Source organism: Sorex fumeus, unplaced genomic scaffold (assembly GCF_029834395.1).
Source record: "Sorex fumeus unplaced genomic scaffold, SorFum_2.1 ptg000042l, whole genome shotgun sequence".
Lineage (NCBI taxonomy): Eukaryota > Metazoa > Chordata > Mammalia > Eulipotyphla > Soricidae > Sorex > Sorex fumeus.
Window position 1 is genome coordinate 730,491 of NW_026606099.1, and position 27,187 is coordinate 757,677.

Genomic DNA, 27,187 nt, shown 5'->3' on the forward strand with positions numbered 1-27,187 from the left:
GGCGCAGGGGGTCGCGGCGCGGAGGAATCCGCAGGGCTCGGAGGTGGCCCGCCTCCTTGCTCCCATTGGGTAACCTCGGCCTCTTTCTCCGCCCCCCCAGGCTCCTCCCGCCGCGATTGGGCCGAAGCGTTATCTATCTCGAGGGCGTCACCGCCCCTTTCTCGACACCCTCCGGCACCCCCCCCCCGTTCCCCCACTCGCGCCCGGTGTGTGGGAAACGGGCGCAGCCGCGCGTGACCCTCACCCCGGGGGCTGTCGGCCCCTCCTCCGGGGCCAGCCCACCCACCCGGCCCCACCTCTCCTGCTTCCAGGCTCATCACCCCGCGGCGCCGGCTGCCCCGCCGTGCCTCGCCCGCGACTCCTCCGCCCTCCCTCCAGCTCGGCTCGGGCTCCCCGGGCTCTCCGGCCCCGCGAGCGGCGCGCTGGGGGATGCGCTCCATGAGGGCTCTGCAGAAGGCGCTGAGCGGGGCCCGCAGTCAGTGCCGGCGGGGAGGCTGGGGCCACCTGAGCCGGAGCCCCCTTCTAGGCGGGGGCGTCCGGCACCACCTCAATGAGGCCGCGGCGCGGGGCCGGGAGACGCCGCGCAGCCACCAGCCGCAGCATCCGGATCAGTAAGGCTCGCGGGACAGGGGCAGGGGACCGGCTCGCCCCCACTCCCACTGTCGCTCGCTCTAGCTCCCGAGTCGCCCTCTCTCCCCGGGAGCGCAGCTCGTCTCCCCTCTCCTCGCTCACTCGCCTGCGATGCCTTTTCCTCTAGATTTGGGGCTGTGGGTCCGCCGCGCTCGGGCGGTCAAGTGCCGTCCGCCCGGGAGGGCGTTTGGGCAGGTCGGTCCTCGGGATGGTGCCTGGCCAAGGTGCGTACCTCGCGGGGAGCGCTGCGGGCGCGGGACGTGGCGGGGTGCACGTGTCTGAGTGCCGGGCCGTGTGCGCGCTGCCCTCCCCTGCCCTGCCCTTTCCCCCGGCCCTCGTGTGTGTTTTCGGACACGCGTGGGTCTGGAGCGGCCTCTGACTCGAGTCCTGGTGTAGTTGGGTCTCTGAGTGTGGCGGGTCTGTGTGTGTGTGTGTGTGTGTGTGTGTGTGTGCGCGCGCGCGTGTGCGTGTGCGCGCGCGTGTCTCCGGCGTTTACTGTGTGAGGCGCCTGGATTCTTAGTGCGCAGCTCCGTGGTGTGGCGTTTGCTTCTGTGTTGGGGTGTGTGCGTTAGCCAGGGCTGCAGAATCAGATCGGTTTTGCCAACTGGTCGTCGGATGAGGAAAATGTTTACAGGGTTAAAAAGAAAAAAGAAGAAGAATAAAATAAGACGCGGATTCCCCAAACCAGGGTCAGTCCAAGCCGTTATTTGTGCTGCTCGGGCCCCGGGCTTACTGGGTTTGGCTGCATCTCTCTCCCCCACCACCCAGAACCTTTAGTGACTGAACCTTCTATCTGAGAGGTATATGAAGCTGGGCAGGACATTTTGTCCTCCCCAGAAGCCAATCTAGACAACTAGCCAAGTAGCCCCCGCTTTATTATAGCAGGAACAGGAAACAGACCATCAACCCCGTCATTCGCATCTACTGATGACATTCAGAAATACACACACACCGTGGTTAAAGTCGCAGACAAATAGCACCACCTCGCCACCACTGGATGACAGCTAACAGGCCAGTAGGGGATCACTGATTAATAATCGTGCTGTAATTTTCCATTAAACCTCTTCTCCAGGAGACTCAGGAGCATTTAAACTTTCAGGAATAAGCCCTTTCTCTCCTATCCTAAGTAATCACCATGGGAGAAACGGTGCTGGAATAAAGATTTCATCTGCCTCATCCTCCCACATTTTGGGGGATGGCGAACACGAGTTTTACACACAATCATTTTTCCTTTACCCAGTTAGGTCAGGTGATGAAAGTGTTTTAGAAATCTTGTTCCTCCTGCCTATGGCTGTACTCAAGGAACCCCCTGGTAACTTCCTTGGACTAATGTTCCTTTGGGCAATAGAGCTGGGGGGTTGAGGGAATTGGGCTTTGTGAGTGTGATCTGTAAGGGGTAGGGGTCTGGTGGGGGGGTTGTCGAGGAGAAAATCACAGCAAAGGGAAAATGCTTTGTGATTCAGGCTGTTTTTTTATTCTTTAGCTTTCTCATATAGAGTATTAAGAAAAAATAAAGATCCCAGGGGGCTGGAGAGATAGCATAGCAGGCATTTGCCTTGCACGCAGCCGACCCAGGTTCGATTCCCAGCATCCCATATGGTCCCCTGAGCACCACCAGGAGTGATTCCTGAGTGAAGAGCCAGGAGTAACCCTTATGCATCACTGGGTGTGACCCAAAAAGCAAAAAAAATAAAAGTCCCAGTATTAGAGGTTATCAGTTAATACTGTCATATTCAAACCTATATGTAACTATATAACTGAACAAAAATAGAACCTTCATATTCATAATCTTTGATAACCTAGCTTTTCCATTTGTGAATAGCTTCTAAGATCATTCAATGTGTGTGATACTGCTATTTTTTTTGTTTTTGCTTTTTTGGGGGTCACACCCGGCAATGCACAGGGGTTACTCCTGGCTCTGCACTCAGGAATTACTATTGGCGGTGCTCGGAGAACCATATGGGACGGTGGGAATCAAACCCGGGTCTTCCGCGTGCAAGACAAATGCCCTACACACTGTGCTGTCGCTCCAGCCCCCAGACACTGCTATTTTAATGGCTTCCATTTTGCCATTTTGAATTCATTGTATGAAGTATCATAATTTAAACAATTTCAATTTGGTTGCTACCTAGTCTTGTGCATTTGTTCAATTACTATTCAATTGCTTAGTCTCCCTAGACATCTGTCGTTAATACCTTGTATATAACCTTAGAGAGAGAGTTTCTCAGCAGATGCATGCTAACATTTTCTCTGTTCTTGTACAGATGGTATCATACCATTACATCATTCTGCACTTCGCTTCGCCCCTCCACCTTGACATTCTGTTGTAGATTAACACATGTCTGGGTTAATGTAGTGTTTTTTGGTTTGGGTTTTTTTTTTTTTTTTTGCTTTTTGGGTCACACCCAGCGATGCACAGGGGTTATTTCTGGCTCACGCACTCAGGAATTACTCCTGGCGGTGCTCGGGGGACCATATGGGATGCTGGGAATGGAACCTGGGTCGGCTGCGTGCAAAGCAAACACACTACCCGCTGTGCTATCGCTCCAGCCCCCTAATGTAGTGTTTTTAAGGCTGTGATACATTCAGTATTGTAGTATTATTTCCTCTCTTAGCCTTCAGAGATTTTTCCTTCCAGTGTTCCCACAGACCTTCCTTCTTGAGTTACTCCTAAGTAAGTTAACTTTAACCCTCCAATTCTCTGCCAGCAGAAAGATCCACTGTTCTCTCTCTCTCTCTCTCTCTCTCTCTCTCTCTCTCTCTCTCTCTCTCTCTCTCTCTGTCTCTGTGTGTGTGTTCGGGATCTCTTTCTCTTTTTCAGTGCTAGGGATTAAACCCAGGTCTCCACCTAGATGGTAGATGCTGTACCACTGAGCCACATCCCCATCTCTTTAAGAATATCTTTAATTCGGGGCTGGAGTGATAGGACAGCGTGTAGGGCGTCTGCCTTGCACGCGGCCGACCAGGGTTTGATTCCCAGCATCCTATATGGTCCCCTGAGCACTGCCAGGAGTAACTCCTGAGTGCAGAGCCAGGAGTAACCCCTGTGCATTGCCTGATGTGACCCAAAAAGCAAAAAAAAAAAAATTTTTTTTAATTTTGTTTTTTGTTTTCTTTTGATTGTTGGGGTGGGTAGGCCACATTTAATGATGCTCAGGGCTTATTCCTGGTTCTGTGCTCAGGAGTCACTCTTGGCAGTGCTTGGGGGAACCATATGTAGTGCCAGGGATTTAAAACGGTTAGCCACATGCAAAGCAAGCACCTTAGCCCATGTACTCTCTCTCCAACCCCATAAATGCGTTATTTTTAATTTAATTTAATTTTAAAATTTTTCATTTTATTTTATTTTTTGCTTTTCGGGTCACACCCAGCAGTACTCAGGCTCTGCACTCAGCAGTTACTCCTGGTTGTGCTCACGGGACCATATGAGATGAGACGCCAGGGATCCAACCTGAGTCAGCTGCGCGAAAGGCAAATGCCCAACCCACTGCACTATAACTCCGGCCCCTACTTTTTATTTTCTAAAGCATCACTTCAATAAAGTAGTCTCATATATCAGACTCAATAGCTGTATATTCTTTTATTTTTATGATTCAGAAGTTAAAATATACAGACTTATGCACAGTAGAAGGTATTCCTCCCACCGTTTGCCCACCTATATCATCTTCACAAAGGAATTTCATTCCTCATATATATATATATCCATCCAAAAATACTTTGTGTTTGAGTAAATATAGATATTTTTTCCTTTTACATAACAGTTTACATTATAAACATTTCTCTATAACTTGCTCTTGTTGTTTTGAGGCCAAACCAGAGGTGCTCAGGGGTTACTCCTGGCAATATACTCAGGGATCACTGCCAGCTGGCCTGGGGGACCAGATGGGGTGACAAGGATCGAACCCAGGTCAGCTGTACTATCTGCTGTACTATCTCTCTGACCCCACAACTTGCTTCTTTTTAGTTCATATTACATCTTGGAGATCATTCCATATCAATAGTCATTTCTTTTTTAACACTGAATAAAATTCCATTTTCTGAATACATAATTTACCTAACCAAGATTTTAAGTTTTCAATCATTTTAACAAGGTAGAGAACAAATATAAATATGATATATATATATATATATATATATATATATATATATAATCTGTAGAATACCTGGAAGTCAAATTATTAGGTTAAAGCATTTTCTTTTTTTGGGGGGGGTCACACCATGAGATGCTCAGGGGTTACTCCTGGCTCTGTACTCAGGATCACTTCTGGCGGTGCTTGGGGGTCCATGTGGGATGCTAAGGATCAAACCCTGTTTGGCCACCAGCAAGGCAAATGCCCTACGCACTGTACCATCACTCCAGCCCCCGGGTTGAAGCATTTTAAGGGGCTTCAGATCTGATAAAATCATTCTTTAATTTGTTGACCTATTTGTTGGAGAACTCTCAAGACTTTGGTACCTTGAATTTTAGGTGCTTAAGCCACTGAGATACTTTGGGGAAAGGGCCTTTCTAGCCATGTAACTTGTTAACTTGGGAATTCTTTATTGAAGACCCACATGAGCCTAAGACTTTGCTCAGTACTAGGAAAACAAAGATATGTAAAACACAAAGACCCAACAGGAGCAAAGGTGATTCTTCTGTCAGTGAGGTGGTGTCATGCCATACTAGCACAGAAGCAACATCTAAAGGTTTAGGGGTGCCTTTACAGAGTTCATAACATTTGATCTGCACATTGACAGATAAGCAGTACTGTGCCAGGTGGAGGAGGATGTGGAGAAGGAGGAGGAGGTGGTCATTCCATGCCTGGCCCATTTAGAGAGCTACTAATTACCAGCTGTAACTGGAGCACTGGGGGAGAGAGGGGTGGGGGCATGATGGAGGAAAAGAAAGAAATCTTAGCAAGGTTTTTGTTTGTTTTGTTTTGGGGCCACACCCTGCGATGCTCAGTGCTTACTCCTGACTCTGTGCTCTGGGTTCATTCCCAGTGGGGCTCGGGACCATATAAGATACTGGGGATCGAACCCAGGTTGGCCGTGTGCAAGGCAAACGCCCTACCTACCGTACTATCGCTCCGACCCTAGAGATTGAATTTTAGATTAAGGAAGGTAGCTAGCATATTTTAGGTATATAGAGAGTAAGGAGCTTATAATAAAGAAGCATGATTTTACCAAGTACCTACTTTTTAAGGAAGGACAGATTTTCACCCAATATTATTTCAGTTAAGCCTCACCTCACCCATGTGAAAGACATTACTGCTCACATTTTACAGATGAGAAAGCAGGTTCAGCAATATTAAATAACTTGACCTTCTATACATATCAAGATTACACATTTATTAAGGAGTAACTTTGGTTCTTAGTACTATATTATGCTAATACGGGGTGAAAGGAAAATAGAGGGCAAATTTGAGATGTTTCAGAGGTGAATTTATTCAGTGTTGTTCACCCAACTGCACGTGGATATAATTAAGGTATGGGAATTATTCAAATGATCCCATGCTTCCGGCTGGGCACCCAGTGAGTACCAATGCTATTAACCTCAGTGGGAAACACTGGCAGTGGCAAAGGGAGGGAGGTGAGCTGACCTGGGGTTTGGACATGTTGAGTCTGAAGTTCCTGTGGAGCATCTAGAAACGGAAGTGTGTTAAGGCAGCTAGAAATAAAGATCTGAATGTTGGTTAGGAAGTGAAATTTAGAACTCTTCAGAACTGGGTCAGGGCTGTAGCTTAGTGGCAAAAGGGCTTACTTGCCTTGCATGTGTGAGGCCCTGGGTTCGATCTCAGCACACCACACACACACTAAACTTTTCAGGACAGATGTCAAGAGCTAGAATTATAAGGATAGACTATAGAGTAGACTGTTCAGGGAAGAGGCAAGGAGTGAATGAGAATATCTACCTACTTGTAAGCCCATGTTCCAAGAGAAGGAACAGAGAGCAGTTCTCAGGTTCCTACCCTCCTCCCCTATCTCTGCCCCCAAACAGTGATGCATCAGAGAGTGGCATGCTGTCCCGCCTGGGAGACCTGCTCTTCTACACTATTGCTGAGGGACAGGAACGAATCCCTATCCACAAGTTCACTACTGTAAGTTGCTTTCTACCTGTTCAGAGCATCAGCCATTCAGGACCTTGGGAAAGTGGGCAAGGGAAGGTAGGAGATGTTCAGGGCAGCCAATGGGCACGATGTGAAGATGAAGGACACAGATGATAGAAGCTATCTAGGCTTATGCAATAATCCCATCCCAACCAGATTGGAAAGATGGAACCTTCAAACTCAACCCACCTTCTTGGTTTGGGACTTTTTACCCAAGGGGTTCAGAAACCAATTGCTTTTATGAGAAAGGATAGAGAGCCAGGATTAGCACTCAAAGGTTAGCTCTCTGTTCCCTCCTTAGTTTCCAAACCCACTTATTTCACCTAGTATAATAACAGAGGTCGAACTAATTTTTGTTCGCTAGGGAAAATTATTAGGGTCATGGTACTGTCCTTGCAGTGGAATTCACCTGACTTTCTCATTCTCCTAAAGGCACTGAAGGCCACCGGGCTACAGACGTCAGATCCCCGGCTCCGGGACTGCCTGAGCCAGATGCGCCACATGGTTCGAGAGTCCAGCAGTGGTGGCCTCTTGGACCGAGAACTCTTCCAAAAGTGAGGGCCCCAGAATCAAGGGCATCAACTCTCAGATCTGTGCCCTGAATGCAGACTTTAACAGCAGGGAGTGATCTTGAGGCCTCGCTAGTTCAACCTTCATTTCATGACTTAACATACAAGTTGTACATGAATATATAAATACTCATTATGAAAGTTCAAACAGTATAGAACTACATGTTCTCCATTCCTTCTCTCCCCATCCCAGTCCCTTTCGCTAGAAGTCAACACTGTTACCAGATTAATGGGCTTCTTCTAGATAATGTCCTGTGCATTTCACACCTATAGGGATATATGTAAATATTTTTATATGACTTTGGATTCTAAAATATAAAGATAGCCTACTATAAATACATCTTATTTAGGCATTTATTTTTTTCTCATATCCCCAAATGCTGTTTCTTAGAATCCCTTTCAACATCATTACAACCCCTCATGTTAGAGGCAAAGAAACCTAAGACCCAGAATGATATGGTGACATGCCAATGGTCACACAACTATTGATCCCAAACCCATGACCACTGACCACTCACACCTTCTTTATTCCTAACGTCCACGGCTAGAGTGAGTCACGGCTGCATCTCTCCAGCCCCCTAACCCAATCGTGTCTGGGATCCAGGTGTGTGAGCAGCAACATTGTGCTCCTGACCCAGGCATTCCGAAAGAAGTTTGTCATTCCTGATTTTGAGGAGTTCACGGGCCATGTGGATCGCATCTTTGAGGATGCCAGAGAGCTCACTGGAGGCAAAGTGAGGGCCAGGGGACTAAGGGAGGGGCAAGGGATCTGGGCCAGATAGACCTTGCTTCTTGCAGATTTCCTGGGGCTGGGAATCCAGTGGATAGCAAAACTTCTAAAAATGGGGACTTTATGTATTTCTATACATGTAATTTCTAGAGCAGTCAAGGGAATGAGTAAGTTTTTTTGTTTGTTTTAAATGGGGACAATCCCATAGGATTCGATTGAACTCTGAAGGAATCCCGTAAGAATAATGGAGCCAAAGAACCAAAAGGCAAAGTGACCCCAGGATTACCCCCTTCTTTTTTCAAACCTTCCATGGGTGTTACTGCCACCCCTACAGATGCGGGGCTATGGAAATATAAGGCCTTAGAACGGAAGGCTGGGGCGTATACTGGGAATGCCAGGCAGTAGGGAACCACATTGCCCTGCAGCAGACAGACTTGTAGTTTTATCGAAAAGATTCTCTTGACTCTGAGACCGGTCTCTCTTTTCTCTCCACATCCACATCTCTCTGTCTGTTTTCTCGACCCACTCATACCAGGTGGCCGCCTACATCCCTCAGCTGGCGAAGGCAAATCCAGAGCTGTGGGGTGTCTCCCTGTGCACTGTGGATGGTCAGCGGTGAGATTCTGGGTGAGAGAAAGGGGGGTATGGCAGAGGGGCAAAACAAAGGCTTGACCACTGTCGTTGACCCTTGTCTGCCTCTAGGCACTCTGTGGGCCACACAAAGATCCCATTCTGCCTGCAGTCCTGCGTGAAGCCCCTCACCTACGCCATTTCCATAAGCACCCTCGGCACCGACTACGTGCACAAATTTGTGGGCAAGGAGCCCAGTGGCCTGCGGTACAATAAGCTCTCCCTCAATGAGGAAGGTGAGCACTCCTGGGACTCAGACCAGACTTCAGACTGCCCCTTCTCCTTATTGCCCACTCCTCCAACCTTTTTTGCTCCACTCCCCTTCCTGATTAATCTGTCATCCCATCAACCCCAACAAAGCTTGCTTTCTTGTGTAGTCTGCCAAGTGAGTAGGCTATAAAGAAAGTTTTGGCTCCGAGGCTAAGATTCTGGGTGGCTTATATTTCCTCAGGCATCCCCCATAACCCCATGGTCAATGCTGGCGCCATTGTTGTGAGCTCCTTGATCAAGGTGAGTGTTACCCTCGTCTTTTAGGTGGTACTGTTCTCAGAACCTCTTGTTCCTATTCCTTATACCTTCCCAGCTCTCTTGAGATCCCGTGGTATCTTTGAGGGGCCCCACAAAGGCACAGTAGGAAGCACATATACTGAGGATGTTAATGAAAGGAATATGGGGCTGGAGAGAGAGTTCATTGGGCTGCAGTGCATGCTTTGCTCCCCTCATGGTACCTTAAGCATTGCTAGGAGCACCCCCTAAGCTGTAGTAAGAGCTTTGAGCACCTCCAGATGTGACCCCAAAATGAACACAGAAAGGAATGGTACCCTGCCTCCAATCATAAGTCTGGAGCCTAGAGTTCCCTGGCTTTTAGAGAAGTGAGCTGATCCTGACCCCTGCCTAGGATCAAGGGCCAAATTCTACACACAGGGGGAGGACAGTGCAATCAAACACGGATTGGCCAACTCTGGGTGAGAGACGCAAGGAAGGAAGGGTGAATGGCCAGGCCAGGGCAGCTATTCACGTCACCTGGAACTGTGAGTTGGCCTTGAGCAAAGGTGTCGGGCTGGCCCATCAACTGTCGGTCTCCCAGGGCTTGAGCAAGAGCTTGAGAACAGTGAGGGCAGAAACGCTCTGAAGCCAATCACAGGCACTCCTGGGGAAGGTGGTGTTAGGAACCCTCCCCCAAGCACCCAGGTGTCAGAGTCCCTGTGATGTTGACTCTCTAGTTGACACAGTCGGGAAACCATAAGTGGGGGTGGGTGGGATGACCAGGCCCTGCCTCTCCCCTTATTTAGGGTAGATATAGCTACAGACCTTTTTCTGAAATCCACTTCATCCCATTCCTAGCCCAGTAGGCCCTAATGGACTTAACCCTAATCTGATAATTCAGTTATTGATATTATCAATACAAATTGATATAATTATTATAATGTACACGGTGGATGGGATGGACTGATAGCACAGCAGGTAGGGCATTTGCCTTGCATGAAGCCAACATGGCCGACCCGAGTTCGATTCCTCCGCCCCTGTCAGAGAGCCCGGCAAGCTACCGAGAGTATCTTGCCCACATGGCAAAGCCTGGCAAGCTACCCGTGAGGTATTCGATATGCCAAACACAGTAACAAAAAGCCTGACGATGGAGACGTTGCTGGGCCCACTCGGGCAAATCGATGAACAACGGGAGGACAGTGACAGTGACACAGTGGACACATGGTACTCTGTTTTTGGGCTACATCCAGTGGTAGTCAGGGCTTACTCCTGGCTCGGGGATCACTCCTGGTGAGGCTCAGGGGACATAAGGAGTGCCAGGGATCGAACCCAGGTCAGCTGTGTGCAAAGCAAATGCTCTACCCACGTATGTACTATCTCTATGGCCTTGACATTTGTTACTGTTAGAGTGAGTAATGGGAGTCAGGGATAAGAGAGAGCAAGGTTCCAGCCTGGATATAAGGAATGGGGATGGAGATGGGAATAGGGTTGGGTTTGGTGACAGCAATGGAGTCAGGAAAACACAGGTGGGTGTCAGGAATAAGGATTGGAATTGAGAATGGGAGTGGGATTGAGATTCAGGATGGGAGAGGCTCTGATGGTATTTTAATTTGTATTAATAATTTTATAATAAAATGACTCAGTAGCAAGTGTTTAAGATCACAAAGTATGCATAAAAACAATCCCAGTTACTTTAAAAAAAAGTCCACTCTTAAATATATTCATTCCCATTAGGAAAACCAGTCTAACACTTTAACTCAACTAGGTTCTTCTGACACTCCTGTCGTCCTTCTGGTCTTGGAACACTAACATAGCTCCTTTATTCTCTCTGCAGATGGACTGTAACAAAGCTGAGAAGTTTGACTTTGTAAGTTCTTCTGCTACTCAAACCCTGACAGCTTTCTCCATGGCCTGCATAAGGGTTAAGGCACTTATCTTACACACAGTCAACCCTGGTTTTAATTCCCTCCATCCCACATAGTTCCCTAGAACTGTCAGAAATGATCCCTGAACCCAGAGCCAGGAGTAACCATAGAGTTCTACTGGATATGGGCCCCAAAACAAACAACAACAAGAACAATGGCTTGCATAGCTCTATCGCATTTTGATAGCATCCCAGACTGTAATAAACTTCTTCCCAGAGGTGAGGGAACGCTTTCTGGGGCCAGAGTGATAGTACAGCAGTTAGGGCATTTACCTTGCCCACGGTCAACCCGGATCCAATCCCTGGGATTCCATATGGTGTTCATGTCTTCCCCTCTACCCCACCCCCCGCAACCTAACGCCCCCAGCACCACCAGGAGTTATCCCTAAACACAGAGCCAGGAGTAATCCTTTAGCATTGCCAGGTACATCCCAAAAACGAAATTAAAGGGGTTGGGCGGGGGGTGGGGGGGTGGTGTTGGGAAGCTCCTAAAGCCCCTGTGTGTATGCACTAAAGATATCAGAATGGTTTATCAGCCTACTGTGTGCTTAGTGTGGGTCCTCCCTCATAAGGTGCCTCCCACACCCCTTCTTCTCTTCTAGGTCTTGCAATTTCTGAACAAAATGGCTGGGAATGAATACATGGGTTTCAGCAATGCCACGTAAGGCCCTGTTCAGAGGATTGGCTGAATGCTTTGTGGTGTGTTTGTGTAATGGAAGGTGATGATAGGATGAATCTAAGAAACAAGTCCAAGGGAGATTTGGCCTCGGAGTTTCCTGAGTCTCTTCAGTGACATTTGTTCATTTTGTAAAAGAAGTTGATCCACTTCTACTTATTACATATGAGAAGGTCTGTGCTTAGGCCTTTTCTTGTCAGCCCTCTCAAAGCCAAACAAAACCTCACCAGATTTTCTAGAGGAGATGACTAGATCATCTTAGGTTTTCATTTGGTTTTTGCACTTTACAATAAAGCAATGCCTAGTATTTGTTAAGGTTTCCTGTAGTAAACATTTCCTGTAGTAAAACTGTGAGAACTTACAAGGGAACTGATTTATGTTGGCATGTATGATATAGTGTGTCTCTCTCAGGGAATATATTCCTCCTTCACTCCCCATTTCTCACACCCACCCCTAAAATATCAAGTACTAAATTGGATATTTTCTTCAGATTCCAGTCAGAGAAGGAAACAGGGGATCGGAATTATGCCATTGGCTATTATCTAAAGGAGAAGAAGGTAACTGGAAAGGTTGATAAGATCCCCCAGGTTCTGTGGCTGGTGGAAGGGCAGTCCGTGTTGGGGCCTTTGACTGGGAGCCCGAGTGTGATGGGGATGGCTGATGGCCTCAGACGCCAAGCGCTCCCCTCTTCTTCCTGGCAGTGCTTTCCGAAGGGAGTGGACATGATGGCAGCTCTCGACCTCTACTTCCAGGTAAGCAAACACTGAGCTCAGGGCCAAGGGCACACGACAGAATTGCCCTTCTGGCTCTGACCCCCAAGAGGGACATCCCTGGTATCCTTCAGAAACATCAGGGGCCAAGTGTATCCAGCCCCCAGTCATCACAACAGTAGTACTATCCTCCCATTGTCCATGGATTTGCTAGAGAGGGCACCAGTAACGTTTCCATTGTGAGACTTATTGTTACTGTTTTTGGCATATCGAATATATCATGGGTAGCTTGCCAGGCTTTGCCGTGCAGCCGACCCGGGGACCCAGGTTCGATTCCTCCTCCCCTGTCAAAGAGCCCAGCATCACAACAGTATCAACAACAATGAAGCAAGAGGGGAAATGAAAAATATGAACAAAACTGAAAGAAAATTAAAAAAAAAACACAGAAACTGAAGTTTAAATGAAGATGCCAGGAATGTTGCTGCATGCCTAAGAGCGCCAAGTCCAGGTCCACACCACACCTTCACCTCTGTCTTGTCTCCACAGCTGTGCTCCGTGGAAGTCACCTGCGAATCAGGCAGTGTCATGGCAGCCACCCTGGCCAACGGTGGGATCTGCCCCATTACAGGCGAGAGCGTGCTGAGCGCCGAAGCCGTGCGCAGCACACTCAGCCTCATGCACTCCTGCGGCATGTATGACTTCTCAGGCCAGTTTGCCTTCCACGTGAGTGCTTCTAGGCCCCAAGTCCAGTGCCCCAAAGAGATGATGACACAAAAGGCTCTGAAGGTGGACAGGGGAACTTGTTCCCACTGCTGGTCCACTCACTCAACTTCCAGATGATTAGGCAGAGAATCATCTGGAAAGTCTGTCAGACACACCAGGTCCTTCAGACTCACAAACTGGCTGCTGCAGCTCGTGTGCTGTTCTGCACCCCTTCACCTCACTCCCTCTGTCTCCGCTTAGAGCTTTCTCCCCAAGATGCTTCTCTATCCATCCTGTCTCAAGTGGGCCCATCTTCCTCTGTCAGTCCTTCTTTTCCTTCTTTCCTTCAGTTTCACCACCAGTTATCTTTTTTCCCTTTTTCTGTAATGTTTGTCTGCTTCTCAGCTTACCTGTTTTGTTTCTTTTCTACCACCACAAAGTAAGTTAGGCGAGAGACTGTCTTAGCTCAGGCACAGCATCAGACAAAAATCTCCGTAAACATTCCCCCTCCTGAAGTCATTCATTGCAGGGGGAAGCAGGTAAGAAAAGGCTAATGAACAAGTGAAAGGCTGAGCTGGGACTGACCTTTGCCATACAGTAGTTTGGGCCAGAACCACCCTGTGGTTCTCATCTGTCTGCCTGCACACAGGTGGTGGTCTGTGGCATATGCGTTGAAGACCACTTGACTCAACATCTTTTTTGGTTTTTGCTCACACTTGGCAACGTTCAGGGTTTACTCCTGACTCTGCACTCAAAAATTACTCCTGGTTTAAACAGGGACCAGGAGCCAGGAGAACTGGTCAGTAGTCGGAATGTACCATGAGGGAGGGGGCAGGGAGGGGCGAACAGTAAGAAAATAATAGTTGGAAATGATCGTGCTGGACCAGAATTGAGTGTTGAAAGTAGGGAAAGGGATAGATGTCACTTCAGTATCTGTATTGCAAACCACAATGCCCAAAAGGGTGAGGAGGGAGGGAGACAGAGAGACAGACAGAGATTAAGTGTCTGCTATAGAGGCAGGCTGGGAGGGTGAGGGTGAGGGGGTGTTGGCAGTAGGAGGTGCGGGGAAACCGGGGACATTGGTGCTGTGAAATGTACACTGGTGGAAGGATGATGTTGGAAGATTGTATGACTGAAACCAAATCATGGACAGCTTTGTAACGGTCTATCTCATTTGAAAAAAAATTACCCCTTGGCTTGCTCAGGGGATTAAATCTGGCGTGGGCATGTTTTGGATTGCTATATTGCTATATTCTATATTTTGGATTGCTATACTATCACTCCAGGCTCAACTTCGCTTAACCTAGCTTATCCTGAGGATTTGCGATTTTTTTGGGGGGGGGGGGGTTTGAGGGGGTTGTTTTTGATATCTGGGCCACACCCAGCGATGCTCAGTGGTTATTCCTGGCGGTGCTCTGGGGACAATATGGGATACTGGGGATCGAACCCAGGTTGGTACACTACTGACTGTACTATCGCTCCAGCCCCTCAACCCGTTTGAACTTTGTCCCCTAGGTGGGCCTGCCAGCCAAGTCGGCTGTGTCTGGAGCCATCCTGCTAGTGGTTCCCAATGTCATGGGAATGATGTGTCTGTCACCTCCACTGGACAAGCTGGGGAACAGCCACAGGGGCATCAACTTCTGCCAGGTGAGTGACTCTGGATATTTAATATGTTCAGATTCAGTAAAGCCTTTAAGTGCAAAGCTAAGTAAACAACCATTGTGGCTTATAATTGTAGAAGCTGGTGTCTCACTTCAATTTCCACAACTATGACAACTTGAGGCACTGTACTCGGAAACTAGACCCACGGCGCGAAGGGGCAGAAGTTCGAGTAAGGAAAATCCCAGTGGCCACGGGAAATGTTTCAGAACAGACTGTCATGTACCCCTCCACAGTCCCCTTGGCTGGAAACGGGTGGGTTCAAAGTCACAGTTAATCTCAGGTGGGTATGATTTGTTTTCCAGAACAAGTCTGTGGTGAACCTATTGTTCGCTGCCTACAGTGGAGATGTCTCAGCTCTAAGAAGGTACTTCCATTATGCACTGTCTCTCACTACTAAGAAAATCCAGGCACCACTGTTTCAGTTAACCTGGGTATTAGGAGCAGAGTCCTAGGAGGAGGGTAAGAACCTTGTTAGTTGAATTACCAACATCAAACAAGTTGCTGGCATCCACCACAGTTAGGAAGAAACATTACACTCCAATCTCTCGGATGTGGGCATAAGTCTCCTCTGGGCACCCAAGAATCAGTTGTGCAGGGCCCATCAATCTTCGACTTCTTTCTGGAACCTGTCCAGTGTTGAGCCACTTCAGAAAGGTCATCAGTGACCCTCTGGTGACTAGGGTAACGCCAGCTACTTTCCACCATCCTCAGGTTTGCTTTGTCAGCCATGGACATGGAACAGAAAGACTATGACTCTCGCACAGCCCTGCATGTCGCTGCAGCTGAAGGTATCTGAGGGAGTCTCTGCCCCCACTCTCTACCATGAGAACACCCCATTGTAAATGTCCCCGGGCAGAACTTCTTTATCCAGATGACTTTCTGTCCATTGGCTTTTCATGAGTGCTAAAGGGAACAAAAGAGGAAGGTCTCCCCCGCCCCCGTTTGGTTCGACTCAAGCTGCCAAGGAGCTGTACCCTCATTTTCCTCCTGCCCGTATCCCTAGGACACATGGATGTTGTTAAATTCCTGATTGAGGCCTGCAAAGTGAATCCTTTTGTCAAGGACAGGTGAGTTGGATTAAGCTCTAAGTGGGGGCATCTTCACTGGCCTGCAGCCCCCACCATGGCATAGGCACCCGCGACATTCTCCATGTCGTCTCTGCCTGGTCTCAGCCACTGTTCCCTTCAGGTGGGGCAACATTCCTCTGGACGACGCTGTGCAGTTCAACCACGTGGAGGTGGTAAAGCTGCTTCAAGACTACCAGGACTCCTACACGCCCTCAGAGACCCAGACTGAGGCAGCAGCTGAGGTCCTGTCCAAAGAGAACTTAGAGAGCATGGTGTGAGCCTGGGGGCCATGCACAGTCCCTGCTCAAGAAAAAAGCATGAGCTGGCCACATACTTAACCTATCACCACCAAACATGCTATGGAGCGCTGCACTGCTTCAGTGGGGACCGGACTTAGACCAGTGCTTCTTTGAGAGCAAAAATGCCCCATTCTCTTGGCAAACAGTATAGAGAAGTGCCTCAGTGGACACCTGCAGTAGAGAGCTACCTATGGAGCCCGGAAGCTGCTTCGAGCTACAGTCTAATGGCTTGGCCCACTCAAACCACCCCAGGTCTTCCCACAGACTCCCTCTTCTCCCTAAAGAAACCATCCTGAGGGAAGGATTTCTTACGATCTAGCAGGAGGGGAGGTAGCTTTCTTTGTGCCTGGTTTTAGGCCTCTGGAGAGATCTGCTGCCCCATCCCCTTGGCCAGGAAGTGCTACTGCTAATAGCAATTTTATAGACAGAGAAAGTATTTTGTGTTCAAATAAACTTTAATTATACAAATTACTTTGCTAAACCCAGTCATTTTTTTCCTTAGTACCACCTAGCTGCATCACCTTCACACAGGTGTAGAGTAAGATAGAACCACAGGATCGGAGCTCAAACAATACATATTCTACATACACGCTCACTCATCCCCCCGGTCCTCCTCTACTCCAAATACTGTCTCTGGTTAAGTACTCTGCTGCCAACAGGGCCAAGGGTTTGGGTGGAGGCAGGTCCAAGAACGCTTTATGCAAGACCTCAGCCCCTCCCTCTTCCCTCTGGAAGTTCTAACTGTAGCAGAAATGAAGTGGGAACATCTCAAGAACAAAAATTCTACCACGAAAACCCTCACTATCCCTCAAGTGTCTCTTCTCCCTTGGTCATGGTTGTAACTGGCCCAGTGTTAACAGACTGACCAGGTGTCAGAGGTGTTAAGGCGAAGGGATAGGTGTGAGGATACTGCAGCTTGTGGGGCTAAGAGTGTGTCACTGAGGTACTAGGGAAGGATGGCTCTATTCTTACTCTGACACAGTAAAGCACTTCCTGAGGAGCCAGATCCCAAACTGTGCAATAGAGAATGGGCCGACTCAAGGACTGCACCGCTCCTCCAGCCAGAGATAGAAACGATTTGCGCTGGACATTTGGTAGAGCTTCAAAAACAAGTGAGATAAGGGCAAAGAAAGGGAGAGGTAAACCAAGCTGAAAGGTATGACCCCAGACTGAAAAGAACACAGAAGAAAGATCTGGGCACAAGGAGGCAGAGGAAGCAAGTCAGGGAAAAAGTACAGTTGTGGTAGCTCAGAGACTGGCCATGTGGGGGAGGGGACAGGGTGTTTGTGCCCAGCCACAGGAGAGGTGAGAGGAAAATGACTTCAGATATTGCACGCTGAATTGAGGAAGCTACAGGTTGCTTGGGACGACGTTAAAGGGTTTTCAATACAGCAAGAGGCTGGCCAAGAGTGGGATCAGGGACTCCAGTGCTACCCAAGCTAGAGGCCCTCAGGCACCTCTAGACCCGAGTGGGTCACGAGTTCTCCATCCCAGAGGGCAAAGGCAGGTACCACCGGGCCCCGAAATTCTGTCTGAAGTGTGTGGACCACCATAAGCCGGTTCACGTCCACCAGGCTTAGCTTCTGGGCCTCAAATTCCAGCAGCAGTCCCACTTTCTCTGGCTGCCCAATCCCCTCAATTGGGGCTTTCTCATTGGCCAGCATGGAGTGCCACTTGCGCTGGTTATAGGCGAACACCCAGGAGCGGTCATCCACACCAATGCAGCTCTCTCTTGACATGTCCACATCCGCCACTCCTATCCGGAACTGCTGGGAGCGCTTCACTGTCACCTCCCAGTAATGCCTGCCACTGGTGACCGCCGTGTCTGCCAGCACCACTGCCCACTCACGGAAGCGTTCCACGTTCTGGGCCAGCTTGGTGGGGTCCAACCCCACCATGCCGTATTTGACGCCTGTTTCATTTTTGAAGAGGGCCAGGCTGCTGTGGGCGGTTTTTTCTTCCAGTTTGAAGCTGATTCCTGCGGGCACAGCAGAGAGACTGTATGATAACGAGATGCGGGAGGGGGCGGGGGGAGGGGTCATATAGATGCGGGGGGGGGGGACCGGGGGGGAGCTCCGGGATCATAGAAAAAGGCACGTTTCGTGTCGAAACGAGGTCTAACAAAACGGTCGCGCGCACGCCGTGATGGCATTTCTGCAGGGCAGGCCTCGGGGGGGTAAGCACCGGGACTGAAAGAAAACATCGGCTGTCCCAAGTTTGGAATCCAGACTGACGGCGAAGGGGGAAGGGACACGACCCTTAGAGGTTGGACCTTTTTCTCCGACAGGGCGTGGGGCAGAACGGCCAGGGACCCGCCAGGAGGGAGAAGAGAACGAAAGGCGCCATCCCTACCTCTGCGGGCTTCCGGGGTGGTAAGCCCCAAGCGTTTGGCTCCCGAGCGGCACAGGCACAGCGACCGCGCAAAGGGCAGCGCCATCTTGCCACACCGGAAGGGACGGGGCACGCCCCCGCCCTCAAGCCGCGCCGCCCGCCAGCCGGCGCCTCCGGCACGTGGTGCGCGACGGGCAGCGGCGCGTCCGGATGACGTCAGGGCGGGCGCGCCTTATTGGCGAATTGCGTCCGGGCTGTTCTTGCCGCGGTGCGGGTTCCTTAGCTCTGGGTTCGCCTCCTGGGCCACGCTCGGCAGTCCTCGGGGCTGACTCCTGGCCCGGTGCTCGGGGGTCACGCCTGGCGGGCTCGAACCCAGCTTGGCCGCGTGCGCCAGGCAAGCACCCTCCCCGCTTGTGCCTTCCAGCCACGAAGCTTTCTTTTTTTTTTCTTTTGTAATTTTTTTTTTGGAGGGGGGGTCATCAGTTCCTGCCGGTACTCTGGAGGCCGTGCGGTGTCGGGCCTTGAACCCTGTGCGTTTCCATAATGCAAAGCGAGTGCGCCATCCGTTTGGACTGTCTTCCTGACAACCGGGCTTGCACGATGGCTAAAAGTAGTAGGTTTTATGCCAAATCATTCAGTGATGATGAATCTTTTTAAAATATTGGATTCAGCCCTTCCAGATGGTGGAAGTTTTCAGTTACGGCTTATTCGTGGACAGAATTCTTATTCCGGAGGCAATACGAATTATAACGCTTTATTTATATTTTCCTGAGTATGGTTTGAAAGGGCTGGATAGCACAGCGGGTAGGGCGTTTGCCTTGCACACGGCCGGTCCGACCATCCTGGGTTCGATTCCTCAAGCTACCGAGAGTATCTCGGCCACACGGCAAAGCCTGGCAAGCTCCCCATGATGTATTCGATATGCCAAGCACCGTCATAACAAGTCTCACAATGGAGCCGTTACTGGCCCGCTCGGGCAAATCAATGAACAACGGGAGGACAGTGCTACATACAGTGCTATGGTTTGAAAGCAAAACTAGTTGGTTAAGTTTTGAGTGGGGTGGAGAGTATTTCTGTTTTTTTCTTTTGGGGCCATACCCAGCGATGGTCAGGGATTACTCCTGGCTCATGCACTCAGGAATTATTCCTGGGGTGGGTGCTCGGGGGACCATATGGGATGCTGGGAATCATCCCGGTCGGCCGCGTGCAAGGCAAACGCCATGCAATCCCTCCAGTTTTGGGTTTTTTTTTTTTTTAATAATCAAATCTAGCAAAAACAAGCCGGTTGAAGGAACCCAGCCTGCCCAAACTTTAGCTAATGCCTTCTCCACAAATCAGCACACTTCCTTCTGGTGCTGATATTCTATTAGCCCCTATTAAAGGACAGTTGGGCAAGGAAGTGTTAAGAATGAAATATTTTGGGGTTTGAGCGATAGCACAACAGCACAACGGATGGGGCATTTGCCTTGCACGCGGCCAGCACAGATTCGATTTCCAGCATCCTGTATTGGTCCTCCGAGCACTGCCGAGAGTGATTCATGAGTGCAGACTCAGGAATAATCTCTGAGCACCACAGGATGTGGCCCAAACACTAAAAAAAAAAAATTAAATAATGTGAAGAAGAACTATTGGGGCTAAGACATCTGGACGATGCTGGTTCAATCCCCAGCATTGCTTACGGTCCCCTGAGCACTTCCAGGAATTACCCCTAAGCACTGTATAGCACTGCTGGGTGTGCCACAGCAAAATATTTCTATTAGGCCTACACTTTAGGAATGCAATGGCTTGATCTCTCCAAAAGGGGTCAGGCTGCCCATTTTAGAAGATCCTGAATTGAACTTGGGTCCTCAAGCTTGAGAAGCAAACAGTTCCACTTAGCTATACAGCCCGCCCCTCTCTTCCAGTTAAATCTGGAAGCAAAGACCTAGGGAGGATGTTTTCTTCAGAAAAGTGCTTCTTTGCGCATGTGCTGCCTGAGCTCATGTGCTGCTTGCGCACACGTGACCGAGCACATGTGGGCTGAGCACATGTGTCGCGCGCATCTCCCCTCTTGAGATACGTACTTTTGTGCTTTAGTGTCTAATGCTAGGATGTGCATAGGGGCTCTCTCTGCCCTTGGAGAAGCCCGTGTTCTCTCTTGAGTACATTACTCTCTCTCTCTCCCTCCACACCTAAAAATCCTCCAAATAAAATCTATTAAAAAAAAGTGCTTCTTTGTCAATACTTTGCATTTTCACAGTAATGAAAGTTCCAGTCATGTTTTCGTGGTATTTTCTTGGGAATTCTTTGATTCCACTCTGCTTGCTAAAGCAACCATTGCCCATTATTCACACTGCCACTTAGACACATCTCTGATTTTTTTTTCCCTGCTCAATATATTTGTATATTGGTTTGGGGACTACACTCAGTGGTGCTCAGGGTATACTCCTTGTCAGGTATCACTTTTTTGGTGCTCAGGGGAACAAAAGCAGTTGGAGAGTTGAGATGTCATGTATAATATAATAAGAATCAACAGTATGGAGATCTCCAAAATGTTTTTAAAATAAAGTTACCCTATGACTCAGTGATTCTACTTCTTTCTTTTTTGTTTTATCTTGTTGGGGGCCACCCCTAATGGTGCTCAGGGCTGAACTGCTGGCTCTGCACTCTCGGCAGGGCTCAGGGGATCATGTGTGATGTCAGGGATCGAACTGGGTTGGCTGTGTGCAAGGCAAGGGCCTTAGGTGTTGTACTACCTCTCTGGTCCCAGAGAATTTTTTCTTCTGGTTTTGGGGCCATCCCTGACAATGCCAAGAGACACTTTAGCCTTGTTCTTCATGCTCAGGAGATTGTATTACGTCAAAGATCAGACCCAGGGCTCCTACATGAAAATGTGTACATGCAAATTCGAAAGGGAATAATAGCTTTTCACCTGTCACCTTTAGTATTTTGTCACTTTTGCAGACTGACAGATATTATAACCAATGATTTATCTGCCTTGTTCTTTTTTTTTTGGAGGAGGGGGTCACACCCGGCAATGCTAAGGGGTTACTCCTGGCTCTGCACTCAGGAATTACTCCTGCCGGTGCTCAGGGGACCATATGGGATGCCTGGAATTGTACCCGGGTAGGCAGCATATAAGCCCTACCAGCTATACTATCACTCCAACCTCAAAATACTTAATTCTTAATTCTTAACACTTCCTTGCATAATAATTAGGAAGTGTTAACATTTTACTTGGCTGGCAAAGGGGGGGAAATACATTGAGGATACAGGGAATGGTTTAGATCATCACGGGGTGATAAGGGGTCAGAGTGATAGACTAGCGGGTAGGACACTTGGCCTTGCACACAGCCGACCTGGGCTAGATCCCAGGCATCCTATATGGTCCCCAAGCACCACCAGGAGAAATTCCTGAGTGCAGAGACAGGAGTAAACCCTGAGTATTGCTGGGTGTGTCCCTAAAACAAAAACAAATTAAAAACAAAAAAAATGGGTGATGTGACAGAATGTGTTATTTGAGAAACCACAAGAAACACTATTGTGAGAGTCTTATGATGGGGAAATATGGAAAGCAGTTGGAGAAGTTTAGATGTCATGCATGCCAACAAGAATGTCATTCAACAGCATAGAGACCCCTAAAAGGTTTTTAAAAGTTACCATATGACTCAGTGATTCCACTTCTTTCATTTCTTTGTCTTTGTTTTCTGTTTTGTTTTGCTGCCACAGAGTTTACTCCTGGCTCTGTTGCTCAGGTATCATTCCTGGCAGGGCTCAGGGGACAATATGGGATATCAGGAATCAAATCCAGGCCAGTCATGTGCAAAGCAAATGCCCTAACCACTGCGCTGTCTCTTCAGCCTTTAATTCCACCCCTTGGAATTTGTTCCAAGAAGCCCAAAACATTCACTTGAATAAACAGATAGACAGGGATGTTCGTTGTAGCCCTACTTACAATAGCCAAGCTGTGGAAACAACCCAGTGTCCAATGACAGATCAGTGGATGGAGAAGTTCAAGGTCAGCAAGATAGTTCAAAGAGCTAAGAGCATGCCTTGCATCTGGAAAACCTGAGTTTCATCCCCAGCTCTGCATGATACCTGAACACCGCTTCAAGGAACTCCCCAAGCACAGAGTGAGGAGGAGCCCCCGAGCACACCAAGTATAGCCCCATCCCCCCAAAAAAACTCAAACAAAAAGAAGATGTATTTCTTTTTGGAATACTATAGAATACAAGAGCATACTACTCAAGTATGCTCGGTGGGTGTGACCCCCGCCTACTGGAATTTGGAGGGTCTGGATGGAGGATGCTCGGCCCCAATCCGAGTAGGCTTGGAGATCTCGGCCCCGGAACCCGCGTGGCTTTGTCCCTCTGCCAGTACCTTCATGTGTGCGGAGAGTGGTCTCAGCATGGTGGTGGCTGGTCCTGGAGGTCTTTGGCTGCCAGAGCCCTGGTCGGGGCAGGGAGGAAAGCTCAACCCGCTCCAGGAGCTGGTTTTTATATAAAAATTATATATATTTATATATATATAAACTATAAAAAGCTATAAAATCCAGCTCCCGGACGAGAACAGTGCAGTCTCCTGCCCCCGCACCTGGCTGTCCTCGCTGGGGCCCCTTGGAGGGGAGCGGGTTGAGCTTTCCTCCCTGCCCCGACCTTGCTCCGGCAGCCGAAGACCTCCAGGACCAGCCACCACCATGCTGAGACCACTCTCCGCACACATGAAGGTACTGGCAGAGGGACAAAGCCACGCGGGTTCCGGGGCCGAGATCTCCAAGCCTACTCGGATTGGGGCCGAGCATCCTCCATCCAGACCCTCCAAATTCCAGTAGGCGGGGGTCACACCCACCACCTGGCCCCCTGGCACCGTGTAATCCCATCAACGGCCAAGACTCAGAGACTATAAAAACCAGCTCCCGAAACCGCGCGGACATCTTATTATGACATCTTATTATCTCATTCCTACTTTGGGCAAACTGGCAGGCTATCGAATGTAGCCTGCCCACAGGGCAGAGTCTGACAAACTCCCCGTGGCGTACCAAATATGCCAAATACCAGTAACAATGATGGGTCTCATTCTCCTAAAGAGCCTTGAATATAATCTCAGGGCTAGGATGAAAGAGACATTACTGGGGCCTGCTCAAGGCAATCGACGAATAACAGGATGATTTGTGATTTGTGACTTATCAAGGAAAAGAAGGGTGAAACCTTTTTTTTTTTTTTTTTTGCAGGGGGGCAAACCGAGTGATACTCAGGGATTACACCTGACAGTGCACTCAGGAATCCCACCTGGTGGGGCTCAGGAATTCATATGGGGCACAGGGGTGGAACTCAGGTTGGACTGCCTGCGAGGCAAGCCCCCTTACCTGCTGTACTATCATCTCTCTGGCCCAGAAGGGATGAAATCTTGCCTTTTGCTACATACAACTTGGATGGAGCTAGAGGATGTGCAGGGTGAAACAAAAGAAAACAAAAAAAAAATAAATAAATACCAAATGTTCTCCCTTTTATGTGGTATAAAAAGAAACAAAGCAAGAGAACTAACTTGTCTACTAATAACAAACCCTTGGACTTTAACCATGGAACTGATATCACTGGGAGGAAGACTGGGAGAAGAAAGAGATGAACTAAAGAGAGTCAATGGCATTCTGATGGGTGGTGGAGGAGCAGTAACTTTGTACACATACACACACACGAAAGCATTGTACTGACACTGTTGTTACCTCAACTTCAAATTAAGCAATTTTTAAAATTTTTTTATTTGTGAAACACCATGAGGTATAGTTGTAGACTTACAAATTTTTGTGCTTGGGTTTCAGTTATACAATGATCAAGTACCCATCCCTCCACCAGTGCCCATTTTCCACCACCATGGGTCCCAGTATACCTCCCACCCCCTCATCCCCCCCATCCCACCCTGCCTCTGTGGCAGGGCATTCCCTTTTGTTCTCTCTCTCCTTTTGGATGCTGTGGTTTACAAAAGAGGCTTTGAGTGGCAATCATGTTTAGTCTATAGTCTATTTTCAGCATGCTTCTCCCATTCTGGGAGGATCCTCCCAACACCCTTTATTTGGTGCTCCCTTCTCTATCTGAGCTGCCTTTTCCCCTAGCAGGTGTGGCTGGCTTCCAAGCCATGGAGCAAAATTCCTGGTACTAATCTCGGCCACTCTTAGGTGTTAGTCTCCTATTTTGTTACTTTATGTTCCCCAGATGAATACAATCTTTCTGTCTATACCTCTCTTTCTGACTCATTTCGCTAAAATTAAGCAATTTTTAACTAAAATTATTTTTAAAGAGATTATTTGAGGGCTAAAAAAATAGTATAGTGGGTAGAACATTTGCCTTGCACACAGCTGACATGGACCCAATCCCCATCACCCCGTATGGTCTCCTGAGACCCTCCAAGAGTGATGCCTGAGCTCAGAGCCATAACTAAGCCTTGAGCACTGCTACAAACAACTATTACATTTTTTTAAATAGAGAATATCTTTCAGGTACTCAGGAGTAGTTGAAGGCAGCAGAGGGAAATGATAACTTAGGTATTTTCACTTAAGGAACTGACAGCCCTGTGGACAATGAGACTAGTTGAGTTGACTCATTGAATGGTCAATGAGACTAGTTGAGTCAAACAGGGTCTAAGGTCACTAGAGTTCTCAGGTGAGACAGATGTGGGCTCAACTACCTAAAACTGATTGAACTTTGGCGACTGGTTAGATGGAAATGAGATGATGGAACAAGTCAAAGCTGAGGCCTAGGTTTCTGGACTAATGAAATAATGCAGAAAAAAAGGCATGATTGGGTAGGGGGAAGATCATTGGTTCTAATTGTTTTGGTTTGGTTTGGGGGCTCAGGGCTTACTTCTGGCTCTGCACTTAGGGATTACTCTGATGGGGTTCAGGGGACCATAGAGGGTACAGGAGATTGAACATGGGTAGGCTGTGTGCAAGGTGAGTATACTATCCCTCTGTACTATTGCTTCTTACTCTATTGGTTTAGTTTTGGACGCTGAGTTTGAGGTGTACCTGGCGAGACCTAGGTGAAAATATAAATTTATTAGCATAAATGTCAGGGGAGAGTGGATGTAGATCAAGTCATCCATCGGGGTACTGTAAACAAGAGTAGGAAGGAATGAACTGAAGGTGCAGATCTTGGGAGTACCAGTATCTGGGCTAATACTAACAGAGTGCTCATGACGCTGATGTATGGTGATTCCCTCTTAGGTGCAGCTGAATTCCTAGGAAAGGAAGGGGCAAAAGAGGCAAAATTAAGAGAGGCCAATCTGCTCTTACACCATTTCTAACAGGAGGGGCCCTGGCACACTAGTTGGCACCCTGAATCATGAATCGGAGAGGAATGCTGCACCCAGAGCTTGGTGACTGTTTTGGACTTTGCCAGGAATCAGCAGTCAGCAACGATTAACCAGAGGCACTGAGGGGGGCCCTTGGGACGTAGCCAAAGAGGCTACTGGGCCGGCTTGTGCAACGCCCAGCTTTTGTTCTACTGAAACTATCCAACAATGGGGCTGTACTACATGCTGACAGAGCTGGGATAGAGATGTCACAGGGAGGAGTGGAGATGCTTGGTCCCCCGGCCCATGAGGACCTTCTTTATTCAACCACATTGTGTGAAATGCTTGATGGTCATCAACCATGATAATATCTGATTTACTCCATAAATCTGTTTGTGTTGTTAGAAGCTTTATTTTTGGGCCGCACCTGGTGATACTCAGGTGGTTTCGCAATCAGGAATCCCTGCTGGTGGTACACTCATGGACCATATGGAATACTGGGGATTGAACCTGGGTCAGCCAAATACAAGGCAAACACCCTACCGGTTGTATTATCTCTCCAGTCACTCCCCATCACCCTCCCAATCCAACTGCTTTCCATATTTCCCCATGATAAGACTCTCACAGTAGTGTTTCTTGTGGTTCCTCAAATGCCACATTCTGTTACATTACCCATTTTTTTTTTTGTTTTAGGGACACATCCAGCAATACTAGGGGTTACCCTGGCTCTGCACTCAGGAATTACTCTGGCCAGCTTGTGGGACCATATGGGATGCCACGGATCAAATCTGAATTGAATGCATGCATAGCAAGCACCCTATCTGCGGTACTATTGCTCCAGCTTCTGGACATATCTCATTTGATCCCCATACAATCCTGTAAAATCAGAAAGTATATTTAAAAATCATTATTTTTTTGGGCCAGTGCAATAGTAGAGTGGGTAGGGCACTTGCCTTGCACACAGCCAACCAGATTTAATCCTGGGCACGACATATGATCCCCAGAACCCCGCCAGGGTGCAGAGCCAGGAGTAAGATCTGCGCACTGCTGAGTATGGCCCGAAGACAAAACAGAAAGCACTGTTTTACAAGCAGGAGTTCACGGGTTTGATTCCTGGTTCTTCCCACATTCTCCAAGGGCACACTTAGATATATTCAGGGGTTACTCCTGGCAGTGCTTGTACAAGCTCCATAGCTAAACTGATCCCCTCCAAGCACTCAGCTGGGACTGCAAGCTCCACAGCAAGATCAGCCAAATACAGCTCCTGCAAACTCCTCAAGAATGTGAGCAGCACAGCCAAGTGTGTGCCACCCCCCCCCCCCCGCCCACACACACACTGATGTAGGCAGGTAGATTGGGGATGTCCCCGCTCCCTCCATTATAGCAATGAAATTTCTGGGAAGTAATAAAGCCACT

The 27,187-nt window shown here is 48.5% G+C and overlaps 2 protein-coding genes across 4 annotated transcripts; one reads left to right on the forward strand and one right to left on the reverse strand.

Annotated features, from left to right (window-relative positions):
* The first annotated feature begins 251 nt into the window (after positions 1-251).
* On the forward strand, positions 252-16,645 carry GLS2 (glutaminase 2). 3 transcript variants are annotated; one of them, XM_056120060.1, is made up of 19 exons: positions 399-611; positions 758-854; positions 6,611-6,710; positions 7,152-7,273; positions 7,893-8,022; positions 8,554-8,633; positions 8,721-8,884; positions 9,100-9,158; positions 10,969-11,001; positions 11,661-11,719; positions 12,225-12,291; positions 12,436-12,486; positions 12,991-13,167; positions 14,662-14,793; positions 14,885-14,977; positions 15,111-15,172; positions 15,520-15,596; positions 15,812-15,875; positions 15,997-16,645. In XM_056120060.1, exons 1-19 carry the CDS (start codon positions 551-553, stop codon positions 16,151-16,153), a joined length of 1,785 nt encoding a protein of 594 aa, XP_055976035.1. In that variant the 5' UTR covers positions 399-550; the 3' UTR covers positions 16,154-16,645. The 3 variants fall into 3 exon arrangements, with proteins under 3 accessions (XP_055976034.1, XP_055976035.1, XP_055976036.1); XM_056120059.1 differs by lacking the exon at positions 758-854 and having other exon boundaries at positions 252-611; XM_056120061.1 differs by having other exon boundaries at positions 469-854.
* Positions 16,614-18,638, reverse strand: SPRYD4 (SPRY domain containing 4). Its single transcript, XM_056120062.1, has 2 exons — positions 18,527-18,638; positions 16,614-18,152 (listed from the first exon to the last, which is right to left on the reverse strand). The coding sequence occupies exons 1-2, from the start codon at positions 18,609-18,611 to the stop codon at positions 17,614-17,616; spliced, it is 624 nt and encodes a 207-aa protein (XP_055976037.1). The 5' UTR covers positions 18,612-18,638; the 3' UTR covers positions 16,614-17,613.
* Positions 18,639-27,187: the final 8,549 nt, after the last annotated feature.